Consider the following 13,178-nt stretch of genomic DNA (forward strand, 5'->3'; position numbering starts at 1 on the left):
CCTGCACTGGCCAAATACTGAGACTGTGGTCATCCTAGAAAGTAAGAAAACCATTATGACTTAAATTAGTGTTGGAGCATATAGCAGAACTAGTCTGTTCTATTTTAATATAGTTCTAGTTCAAAATGTATCATCTCTGCCACAGTGACTTTCTTAAAAAAAGATTAACTTGGAAAGCATCATATTAACTAGTTCTCTTGCAGCCCAACCCCATACATGTTAACTGTATTTGAAAGTAGGTCCCACTGTATTCAGTGGGCCTTACTCTCAGGAACTATGCATAGGATTGTAGCCTTAGTTTGTAATGTTCCCACTCAGAAAGGCCTTGAAGGATCTGCTTCTGAACAGTAGCTTTATGGATTGCGGGTGAGAGCCAGGTACTAAATGGCAATATAGAACAGAGCCGGTTGACTCTCTGCTTGCATGTGTTGGCCCGTAATGTAGCCAGGATGTTGATGAATGTTTAGGCTGACACATAGTAGATGCTTTGTAAAACATTGGATGGGAAGTTTGTATGTTTAGAGATTTCAGAGTTGCTAATCCAATGTCGTCTAAAATACTTTATCAAAAAACTCTACTTTAATACAGCTAGGACATTTTAAAAAAATAATCCTGGTAAGTGTAACAATCTATTTATATTTAGTATTTTTCCTACTTAGAATCGTCTGACAGAAATAGAACAGAATCTTATAAAAGTAATGAGACTTGATAATGAAATTAAAGCCTTGGAAAGCCGGAAAGAACAGATGGAAAAAGATAACCAGGATTTGCAACAAAAGATGGAGAAGGTTTGTTTGATAGTATGTTGTTGCTTGTCTTGGTTTCCCTGAAGCAGGTTCTAAGTTGCAGAGTAAAATCCGTGCTGGCTACATATTGAAGTATAGATTTCTCCCTGTCCTACCAACAGTCTTTATGATTGTTGATTAGTGAGCCACATTAATTTAACAACTACAGTTTGTATTTCTTACACAATGTAAGAATGTAATGTTTGTACATTCCAGTGATCACTTATGTATAGGGCTAGGTAAACACATTGGTTACTGGTGAGCAAGCCTTTGTCCAGTGTTCTCCTATTTCAATATTCATGTCTAAAGTAATGCTTTTGGGGTGGGGAAGTAAGAAAAAAACACTCTACGTTGTATGTATTTCAGCAATCTCTCGGCTTTTCTGTGCATGGGGCCATACATTCATGCACAGCAGGTCAGCCTTAGACATCCCTAGGTTAATGTACAAAGTGCCTGTCAGGCAAATAGGAGCTTTTCTTGGTCTTTATTTCCTTTCTTGCAGTTTGTTGGCTTGAAGCCTTAAGGAGAAATTCTGATTAGGATTGCCTGTAGGTTCGGGTTTGCTGCTTTGGGGGTGCGGGGGTAGGGGATCAGCAGCCCCGGATGGCTGCTTTGAAGAATGGGAAGGAATTTAACACATTTCTTGGCCCTCTTCCAGATCTAATCTTCCCCCACCCCCCAAAGTTTCTATTGGATCCATGGATAAAAACAGTCTAATAAATTAAGCTAATTGCATCTGGAGGAAGAATATGGTTAAACAGCTTCTCCTGGAGCACACCTCCCAGTCTTCAAAGCAGCCTGTGGCTAACTGGATTTTTTAAAAGTGGAAGATCTCTTAATCTCATTTCCTATGTCATGTCTAGTTTGGCTGTTCAGCTCCCACAATGAAATATGAAAATTGTTTTCAAAAGCTCCCCCCCCCACCCCCAACTGTAATTTTCAGGTTTTTCAAGGAACCGATGATCAGCTTAGAGATATGTATCAAGACCATCAGAAAACAGTGAGAGAAAAAGAGAGGAGACTAACAGAATGCCAGAGAGAACTGGAAAGAGCTAACAAGGAATGTCAAAGGTTTAACAGGGAAAAATCAGAACTGTTAGTTGAACAAGGTATAGTAGTCTGCCTAACATGCAGTTGCAACAATGCAAGTGGGAGAGTATGTGTGTGCGTGTGTGTCAGTATATTGAACTATTCACAGAACTAGATTTTGTGGTGTTTCTACTTTGATTAATCATACAGTTCTACACATTTAATTGAGAATATTTTGCATCCTATTTTTTAGCAGTTAAAGTAATGATAGCCTGCTTGTGGTCTGTGGCCTGGATTGAGCCCAGCACCATCTTATCTGACCCTGCCACATTTTAGTCAAACACTCACTAGTACGCTTTTTGTACACTTGTACCAAAAAGCATGTTATCTCAGCTAGCAACACTTGTACTAGGGATGTGCAAAATGGGGCCGTTTCAAGTCTTCCGAGCTGAGAATAGAATGCTCTTCAAATGACCTGTTCCAAGCTCATGGACGGAACAATCCCGTTCCTAGTTGGAACACTTGAAACGTTCCAAGCACCATTTGGACTCCAAAATGGCATTCTTTTGCCCTCGGTGCATGGATGACAGCCTATGACTTTTACCGAGTCAAAGCTTTGGTCCATCTAGCTCAGTATTGGCTTCACTGCCTGGCAGTGGCTCTCCAAGGTTTTGGGCAGGAATATCTCCCATGTTGGGCAAGGGTGGGAGGCCGCACCATTCCAAGCAGCTCATCTTCATCTTCAGGAGTCATAAACTGGAACTGATCCAATCTAACCACACAAGAGGAGTTGCTGGACACCTCCACATCAGACACTGAAGTAATTGTGGAGACTAAGTTGGCCTGAATACGAAAAATTTCCCCCCACAAAGCATTCATTAAATAAGTCACAGCTAGTGGTGTGCCCGAACCGGTCCGGCGGCCATTCCAAAGAATGGCCGAACTGCCGGACCGGTTCGGACTGGGCTGGTTCGGGTCCGGGTGGGGGGTATATCTTTAAGGGCGGGGAGGGCTTGCTTAGCCCTCCCGCCTCCTTGCCCCCGCCAGCGCCCGTATTTAACATTATAGGGGCGCTGGAAACCAGCCGCCCCGCCGCCACCGCCGCCGCCGCGAAATCACTCTTAAAAACATCCAGCCCTCCCTCCCTCCCAGCTAGCTGCCCGCCCGCCCCCCCACCCACCCAGTCGCTCACCCGGTCGGTAGATACTAAGCGAGAGGAGCTCCGGCACAGAGCTCCTCTCGCTAGGAAGGCCTCCGGGAGAATGGTGGCTTGCGCGCGCGCGCGCATGCGCGCGCCGCAAACCACGCCGTTCTCCGGAGGCCCGGTCTACCCGCCGGGAAAGGGCCGGGTAGACCGGGCCTCCGATCGCTGGGTAGACCGGGCCTCCGATCGCCGGAGGCCCGGTCTACCCAGCGATCGGAGGCCCGGTCTACCCGGCCCTTTCCCGGCGGGTAGACCGGGCCTCCGGAGAACGGTGTGGTTTGCGGCGCGCGCATGCGCGCGCAAGCCACCATTCTCCCGGAGGCCTTCCTAGCGAGAGGAGCTCTGTGCCGGAGCTCCTCTCGCTTAGTATCTACCGACCGGGTGAGCGACTGGGTGGGTGGGTGGGTGGGTGGGGGGGCGGGCGGGCAGCTAGCTGGGAGGGAGGGAGGGCTGGATGTTTTTAAGAGTGATTTCGCGGCGGCGGCGGGGGGGGCGGCTGGTTTCCAGCGCCCCTATAATGTTAAATACGGGTGCTGGCGGGGGCAAGGACGCGGGAGGGCTAAGCAAGCCCTCCCCGCCCTAAAAACAAGGCCCCCCTTCGGTGCCGGTCCGGACTTCTCCGGACCGTGCACATCCCTAGTCACAGCGGGTAATCGATGGTTCCAGATTCTGATTCAAGGGAGGAGGAGAGTGTATTAGCCCTCTCACAACCCTGAACAGTTCTGCTGGTCGTGAACTTGCGGATGCAATACAAGCAGAAAAGAATCGCTTCTTTGCTGCACATATTGCCTGCACAGATTGCTCCATGTTGCAATCTGTTGGATTCGAGTCGGGTCTTTCTCCACTTGCACTCCAGTCGTCTACCTTGCCACTTTAGCTCTCATAGTTCTTCCGTATACCAAGGGGCCAATTTTGAAGCGGGTTGGAGAAGATGCTTAGGAGCGATCATGTCTGCAGCCTTGGTGAGTTTGCTGTTCCAGCTCTCTACCAGGGCATCAACAGGATCTCCAGCAAAGCCAACACTAAATCTCTCCAAGGCTTCTTGGAATCCTATTTGGTCCAATAACCTTCTCAGGCAGACCATCCTAATAGGTCGCTCACCCCTGCGAAGATGGGAAGTGATTGTGAGTCCATCCTTAACCAGATGGTGGTCCATCCATGACAATGGGGAAATCACAGGAGTCCCCACCCACAGGAACACTACCCTGATGAGAGTAAAAGACCAGATCAAGCGTGTGACCAGCAATGTGTGTCAGTCCCGAGACCACTTGAGATAGGCCGATAGTCGTCATGGCTGCTATGAACTCCTGAGCTGCCCTGGACAGATTGGTCCCAAAATGAACACTGAAGTCCACCGCCACCACAAGCCTGGGGGACTCCAACACCAAGCCTGAAACCAAGTCCGTCAGCTCAGGGACTCTGTTGAGCAGTGGGGTGATCAGTACACCAACAGAAGTCCCAATCTATCCCTATTCCCCAGACTGAAGTACACACATTTGATATGGTCTGACACTCCAACAGGGATCCTGGTAAGGGAGATGTTGTTCTTACAGAACACAGCCACTCCACCTCCCTGCCCACAGTCCCTCACCTGCTCCTCAACAGAGTACCGCCGAGTAAACGAGAAATTATCTCATTTCCATCCTCCCACCTATGCAAGATGCATCCTGTTCTTACAGATGAGGCTCTGGCAAGTGGCAACTACTTTACCCTGCATATTGCATTTGGTGTTTAACAACAAAAAGTACGTGAATTTGAAGATGGTAATTACAATAGCAATTAATGCACCACTGAGACACCTTCAAGGCCAAGTTGAAGACAGATAATCCTGGAGAGAATCTATGTGCTTGCTAAGAGTCGACACTGACTTGACAGCACTTAATCAATCAATCAATCAATTCTCAATTAATATTATAGTGAAAGGAAATTAGTTAGTTCCTCCTACCAGAACATCTTGGTGTTTACTAGCCTGGCTGACCATATACAGTGGATTTAATTATTTTTGAAATCTTTTAATCTTGTAACCTTAAAACAATATAAAAGCTTTTAAAAAAGTGGTGTTAGAACTGTGTTAAGACTACTATTCTTGATGTGTGAGCAAGTTCCCCTGAATGCCATGGAGATTATTTCTGAGTAAGCATGTCTATTATTAGACCGCAAGAAAGAAAGGAAGAATCAAAAGAAGGTGGCTTACATCCCGACTAGTGTTGTGCTAGCATAATGCTGTTGTATTAGTGTAAGGCTATAGAGTAGTGATGTTGTGCAAAGCAAGGAACCTTTGGAACTAGTTCTTATGGTAGAAGAAGATATCAACATGTTGCAACCTGTTGTACAACTTGCTTTGTATGACACACTTCACAACCTTTTATTGATTGTGATCTTCCACTAATGGTTGTGGAAGACCGCAACTTTGCACAGCTCTTAAGAGTGTGCCCCTTCCCTTGTTGCACTAGCACAGTGCTAATCTAGGTGTTGGCTGATATTTTTTTGTCTTGAGACAACTTCAGAGAAGCAATTTGTCTTTTCTTGCCTCATAAGTTCAGTGATTAAGACTCCAGTTGTTTTCTAACTGGCGGCCAAACATGATGTTGAAGACCTGTGATTAGACATTGGGTGTGTTTGTGTGGTGTGTTGTTTTTAAAATTGAAATGGAGTTAATGGGAAGTAGGGCAAATCTGAACACAGCAGTGGTGCTTGGAAGAGGGTGCATACAGTGGGCTGTCTTTTGCAATCAAAATTGCTCTCCCACTTGCAGAATTGCTCCCTCATGATGTGTGTTTTACCCATACAAAGGACCTTCTTCAAATACAAGGAAGAAATGTATAATATTCCAAATGCATCTGCTCTGGGCCATGCTAGAGAAGGTATGCAGAAAGAGAAGATAAGCCCCCAGTATTAAACAAACACAAATGGTCAAGGTGACTCAGAAGTTTATGGCTCTCAAGTTGGCTCTAAACTTCTATATAAAGGGAGTTGTGCAGTTAAGCAAGAGGTCTCAGATTTGACTGGCTCAGCCATTTATGCTGGGTACTAAGATCTCACTCATTGCTGAATTAAGGATTCTGATTGGATTTTTCTCTTTGAAGGGCCAGACTCATGCTGAAGATAAACTGCATATGAGAGATCTGGTCACTTGGAGGCAGGGTGGATTTGATTTAAATCAAATCGATTTAAATCATGATTTAAATCACGATTTAAATCACTAGTCAGACTAGATTTAAATCATGTTTATTTACATAAAGACTCATTCTTGCTGGTATAATCTTAATATTTACAACCAGATGAAGGTTTCATTTTTGATCCTCTTCTAGATAGAAAAATTGCCCAAAATAATCTTACAGAAACCTCTGGAAGCGCATGACATTGTGAATGCATTAATGGAATTCATTTACCAAAAAATTTAAACATTGCATATATACAGCCTCATGCTACATAATTAAAAACTAATCCTTATTTCATGATGAATACCTTTGGACTATAATGTATTTTAAATAGAAAACTATATTTAGATAGATTTTTCCCCTCAAAGAGCATTTTATTTAAAAAATCTGAATTTTAAAAATCCAATTTAAATTAATTTTATTTATTTATTTTTAAAAAATCATTGATTTTTATCCACCTTGCTTGAAGGCAATGTATATCAATACAGTCAATAATAATTTGCAGGTGTGTTTGAATGCATGAAGTGGAAGTTTCCATTTAAAATTAGGTTGAATCTTTTGTAGCTTTTAGAATAAATACAATTGTAAATCCTTGTTCTTGAGTACTAAACAATGAGGTTTAAACACATTTTTAAAATTTGTTTTTATCTGTGAAGGTCGTCTTCAGCTACAAGCAGATCGTCACCAACAGAATATTAGAACCAGGGATTCACTAATTCAGTCTTTGGCAGCTCAGTTGGAATTAGAAGGGTTTGAAAGAGCACCTTTTAATGAAAGGCAGATTAGCAGTTTTCACAGACTTGTGAAGGAAAGACAGGACAAAGACATGGAAGCTGCCAATCAGTTGATGGTAAATATTTCCATTCTTATTCTCACTAAAGGGTCAGTCAATATGACACAATATAAAGTGATTACATTCTAAATCTATAGTGGTGTCAGGATGTGAACTTAAACAACATTGGTTCAAGCTAAGTTATATTGGAATAAGTGGGACTTCCAAATAAATTTAGGATTGAGGTGTTGGCATGTGTGTTGTACATTCTCTGCTGCTGAAGGAGGACATCTCCTGCGAGTTATCCTTCCCATGTGCTCCAGAGGCTGGACTATGCTAATGAACTGAAAAGCTTTAAGAGCCTGGGAAGGATAGGCCAACCCAGTTTCTGTTGTCCTGTATCCTGTTCCAGAGACAGCCTTCTCTCCATTCCTCTCCAAGGCCTTTACCTCTCTTCCTCAGTCTTTTAATGTCTTATATTTCCCCCCTCTTTTCTCCTATCTATCTATCTATCTATCTATCTATCTATCTATCTATCTATCTATCTATCTATCACATTTTTATACCACCCAAAATGCAAGTTCTTCTTGTTACACACACACACACACACACACACACACACACACACACACACTGGGGGGGTGGGATCTTTATTTCTCTTTTCACTCCTTCCTTCTATCCCTGAATTCTCCCTCAACCCTTCTCTACAGGATGCAAAGATGGGGACCGCCAATTCAGAATGTTTTGCTGCCAAAAGGAAGGAACCACTCTGATTTCCCACCCAAATGGCCTTCGTGTGCACTGAGCACCACCAGGCCCTCTTCATTGCTCCCCCTGCCCCCATGATTGGCCCAACCCAGAAGTGGGTCTTTCAGACATTTTGGCAACTTCCTCCGTGGGCCCTTCTGCAACTTCCATCCTGTGGGGCCCGAGCCCAGCAGAGGCCCTACAGAGGACACAGCGAGGCCTACTCGCCCCCCCCCCCGGGAGCTCTGCCTTTCTCAGCTTCCGCCTCAGTGTCTGCAATTTTGCGATCTATGGAATTCTCCCTTAGATTTAACCCAGCCAATTCCCCCAGTCCCAATGGGGAACAATTCTGTGAACCTCATAGCACCTAATATGAACTAAATAGTGAGATTTCACTTGCCTGGCAGACATGATTTAAAAAATGCTCTCCCAGTCATTAAAGCAGAAGAGGTCTTCAAAAGTGGGGAAGCAGAAATGCAGAAGGAGGGAGTCTTCTTCCTCTTCCTTTAGCCCAGCCCCCAGGAGATCTAATTGGGGTGGGGGGAGACATTCTAAATCACATAAGGTGAAAGGGCATAAGCATTCTTCTAACTTATCTGACAGTGATTCTCCTGACCCCATCCTAATGTACCCCTAAGGGGCAGATCCAGGGGGGCCTAGACCTGGAACCTAACTCCCTTGCCATCCTTGTAGACACGCATCCTACACCTCACTCTCCATTAGGAGACTCTGAGGTGGAACACAACTCTAAAGAGGATGAGGAATGGTCTGATGACCAAAATGATGATTCATTTGCTACTTCTCAGAGGCATTTTCCTCCAGCGGAAAACCATCTGTTAAATAAGGCAACTTCTACCCTAGGCTTACAGCTATTTACAGCCCAAGAGAAACAGTCCCCTCCAAAAGGGCCACTGTTTTCCCCAAAACTGAAAGCCAGGGACAATAATGTCCCCTTCCCGGAGCTCTTTGTAGACACAGTAAAACAAAAAATGGTCCACTCTGGCTTCAAACAAAAAGTCTAGTCCAGTGATTCTCAAACTTGGGTCCTCGGGTGTTATTGGACTTCAACTCCCATAATCCCCAACCAAAGGCCACTGAGACCCAAGTTTGAGAATCCCTGGTCTAGTCCAACAGCCACCAAATTTTATTCCATTCAAAGCCGCAGAACTTCCAAAGGGTTCTCCCACAGATGCTCCTGTAGTGGCACTCCTATCTGGTGCAGTGCTCCCTAAGGATGGAGACAACTCCTTTAGAGAAGTTAATTGAGACGAAGGACAAAAAAAAAGGCCCTTCCCTCCACCCACAAAGATGACAGGAGACAATATAGGAGGCCCTTTCGTTCTTTCAGAACCGCTTACTGGCCCAGGGGCAAGGACAATAGGTAACAAAGACCTTACTGGTACAGGCTTAAACAAGGAGCCCAGAACACCTGCCCCCTTCATCAACCGGAGCGGAGCACCTAAACAGTCCTGACCCGTGTCCGCCCATAGTTGGGGGCCAGTTGTGCAAGCACTTTCATGCTTGGGAAGCCTCTACCTCCAATCTATGAGTTCTACAGGCCATTCTTCATGGGTACAAGGTAGAATTCATGACTCCTCCCCAGACAGATTCCTGAGGACCCCTCTGCTCTCACTCATCACAAACATTTGGAGCTGCTACAGGTGATTCATCACCTTCTGGAAATAAGACTGATAGAGAAGGTACCTCGGGCTCAGTGGGGCAGAAGGGTCTATTTTTTCCACACTACCAAAAAAAAGTGGACCTCTCAGAGCCGTACTAGACCTAAAATTTCTGAACAAGTTCATCAGGCGAAAGAAGTTCAAGATGGAGACACTATACTCTATGGTAGCCTCCCTTCAACATGGGACTACCTAGCCTTGATAGACCTCACTGAGTTATACCTATGCATCCCCATACATCCTATAAGCCATCCCTTCCTTCGCTTTTACTACGGAGGAATCCATTATCATTACTCAAGGCCCTGCCATTCAGCCTTTCATCGGTGCCAAGAGTTTTCAGAAAGATTCTGGCACCTCTGTTAGTCTATCTAAGGTAAAAGGGGATCAGAATCCTTGCTTACGTGGACTATCTCCTGATAAGGGCCCCAAATCTTACAGGCACATAGACATGACAATACAAACACTGGCACAGCATGGCTTCCTAATCAACAAGAAGACACCCTCCTTCTCCAGTGGGCAGAATCAAATCCTTCCTCCCTGTGGGTGCACCACATCAAGAGGACTCCCAACTTCCAAGCGGATTGGCTCAGCAGACAGGACATCAATCCAGCAGAGTGTAACATCAATCCCCAAGTCACCCACAAGTGGATCTGTTTGCTTCCCTGAGCACTGCCAAGATGGAGAGATTTTTCAGCAGATTCCCCAGTCAGGGAGTGGCGACAGTCGACACTCTGTTAAACCCATGATACCCAACTCTACTTTGTCTTCCCTCCAGTACCAGTGATAAGCCAGCTCCTACCCAGGGTGTGCCTGGACAAAGTGGCCATGATTCTCATAGCTACATACTGGATCAGGAGAGTCTGGTTCCCGGAGATACTGAACTTAGCCATACAGGAACCCTGGTTTCTCGGTTGCTGCAATCAACGCATCTCATTGGGTTATCCCCATCACGTGCTCCTCAGCAGGACTATGTAAAATAATTAATAGAAAGCCTTTTAGAGCTCGACGGGGATGACCCCACCCCAGTTCTTATAGTCCTGTGTTGCTCCTGGCAGGGTTTTCTCTCTCTTGTGTCTAGATTCTTATGCTTATTCTTCGCCCATTTTGTGTCTGATATTCTTCTTCCTCTCCTTCCATCCCTGTAAGTTGTCTCCTATTTGTCTTAATTTTTTTTTAAAAAAATGGTATTTGTCGTGTTTGTGGTTTTCCTCGTTCCCCTCCATCCCTCCTTACCCCCGTTCTGTCTCTGGTGTATGGAGCATGCAGGGAGGGTTTTGAACATTTTAGTACCGGCTGGGCAGGTGAAACCATAGTTCCCGAAAGGGAAAAGGGCGCCTGGATTGCTTCCCCCGCTCGTTAGCTATCTGGCCCCAGTGAAAGTCTCCCACCTCCCTGTTCCTTTCTTGGCGGTCATTCGACCATCCAAGTGGGCAGAGCGAGAGGCCCCAGCATTATTCCCGCTGTCAAGCAGTCAGACCTGGGCAGCTACAGAAGTGGAGCACGAATGCGAGCCGCCACTGACCACTGCTGCGGCGCTCTCTTCAGCAGCAACGCGGCGGCTTGAGGGGCAAGCCGCGTTCGATCTTTTAACTGCCAGATTGAAAGTGGGCACTGCCAGACCCCTTGCAAAACCTCCCCCCACACAAGCTGAGATAAAGGCAATGATCGGAGGTGCAATAATGGCGGCATAAAAGAGCGATTCTGAGGGGAGACAAAATGGTGGCCACGAGAAAAAGATCGCTGAAAAGCCCGCCAAAATTCTGCAAGCTGAGGAGCAGAGCAGCAGAGAACAACCGGACTTAAGTGTGGTGAGCTCTGACCATGGGGAAGGGGGGTCTGGACAAGCTAGCTCAATGAAGCTATCGGTTTCACAGGCTGTTTCCAGAACTGTGCCACCAGAGTGGCAAGCTTGGCTGAAAAACGCCATTATAGACACAGTTTTCCAATTAAAGCCCACAAGCAAGGCAAAAAAGTCTTAGGCGTACTTCCTCGTCCTCAGAAGCTTCTTCTGAATCCAGTTCCCTGGCACCTTCACCTAAAAAGGCCAAGCACAAGAAAAAGCACTTAAAAGCAAAAAAGAAGCATTAAAAAAAATCTATACTAATTCATTCCTCAGATCTTTCGGGGAAGGAATCGGGATCCTACCCCCAAGGAGATTAGACCCAGGGCAACTAAGACAATAGAAAAGTTAGTGCCCATTCAGGATGTAGATACCACTGGTGATATTGGGGCCATGGGTGGAGGTGGACAGGATCCAGATCAGGACCTTCACCCCGATAAGGAGGATGAGGAGTGGTCTGGGGCGGAGGACTTAGAACTGACTCAGGTGTCACAGCGCCTCTTTACCCCAGAGGATTTTAATCCACTTATGACTAAGGTCCTCACTACCATTGGACTACAGTCTAAACTAGATACTGAACCTACTCACAAAGGGGACTTAGTGTTTCCTAAGCCTAAGCCACGTGATATGTTGCTACCTATGCCAGATTGCTTTACAGAGACAATTAAAGAAGAGTGGGCTATGCCTGCATTGAACAAAAAGGCTATTCCAGTGACTACGCAATTTTACTCATTCCAGCAAGAGATTACTGACATGCTCAAAACTCCCAGCACCGATGCACCAATCGTCCAGCTGGTCACTGGGTCCTTGATCCCACGAGATGGGGAAGCATCTTTGAAAGACCTGTCGGGGAAAAAAGGCAGAATTTGCTTTTAGATGCGTGCATGACAATTCATCTCTAGCAACGCGATCCGCTGCAGCAGCATCTATGGTGGGCCAGTTTATTGTGGCTTAATGACCTGCTCAATGAGACCCCAACTGACCCAGGATGCCTAAGGCAGCAATTGGTGAAGCTCCAACAGGCCCAGGCGTTTGTGGCAGATACCACTTTGGACTCTCTTCGTTTCTCCACTAGAGCATCTGCGGCCACGGTGGTGGGCAGACGCCACCTGTGGCTTAAGCGTTGGCAAGCGGATGTTACTTCAAAGGCAAATCTGTCAGCAGTGCCTTACAATAGTTCCAAACTTTTTGGAGAAGCAGCCCTTAAGGATGTGCTGGTGGAGTCGAAAGACAAAAGAAAGGCAATGCCAACTGCACCTAAGAAAGGGGATAAACCTACATTCCGAAGACCATTCCAGCCATTTCGTTCCTTTCGTCCTGCATTCAGAGGACGTGACAGAGACTTCAGGTCGCAGAGGGGAGCCTGGTCTCGCCAGCATTTTCCTACCAAGAATTTTGGAAACGGGCAATAGTTCAACCAGGGAAAACAACAAGGAAAACAGCAGTTCTGATGCAGGAATGCCTGCACTCGGGGGACGCCTTTCAAAAAATTTTCACATCTGGGAGCAGACTATAGCAGACAAATGGGTACTGGAAATGATCAAGTCAGGTTACAGAATAGAAATGAACTCCCTTCCTCGTCCAAGGTTCCTTCCTACCCCCTGCTCTCATTGTTTTTCCAAACATGCAGACATAAATTCAGCCATTCAACATCTTCTGGCAATAGGGGTGGTAGAGAGAGTTCCTCCTTCTCAGGTGTGGAGGGATGTTTATTCTATTCTGTTCACTGTCCCCAAAAGAGACGGGTCCAAAAAAGCTGTTCTGGACTTGAAACACCTGAACAAGAGCATGCGTCCACAAAGGTTCCACATGGAATCCCTGCGTTCCATCACGGAGGGTCTTCACCACGGAGACCTGCTCTCTTATATCGACTTAAAAGAAGCCTATCTACATATCCCAATTCATCCAAAAAGCAGACGTTATCTACACTTCAAATACGCGGGGGTCGACTATCAATACAA

General features: G+C 45.9%; 1 protein-coding gene across 4 annotated transcripts in view; it reads left to right on the forward strand.

Moving 5' to 3' along the window:
• Positions 1 to 13,178, forward strand: part of RAD50 (RAD50 double strand break repair protein) — an 88,537-nt gene that overhangs the window by 12,204 nt on the left and 63,155 nt on the right. For all 4 annotated transcript variants that reach the window (XM_053297307.1, XM_053297306.1, XM_053297305.1 and 1 more), the window contains 3 exons: positions 660 to 788; positions 1,729 to 1,894; positions 6,836 to 7,029. In XM_053297307.1, coding sequence (XP_053153282.1) covers positions 660 to 788; positions 1,729 to 1,894; positions 6,836 to 7,029 — 489 coding nt within the window. The remainder of the gene's footprint in view (positions 1 to 659; positions 789 to 1,728; positions 1,895 to 6,835; positions 7,030 to 13,178) is intronic.

The sequence above is a fragment of the Hemicordylus capensis genome, chromosome 2 (assembly GCF_027244095.1).
Source record: "Hemicordylus capensis ecotype Gifberg chromosome 2, rHemCap1.1.pri, whole genome shotgun sequence".
In the NCBI taxonomy this organism is placed as follows: domain Eukaryota; kingdom Metazoa; phylum Chordata; class Lepidosauria; order Squamata; family Cordylidae; genus Hemicordylus; species Hemicordylus capensis.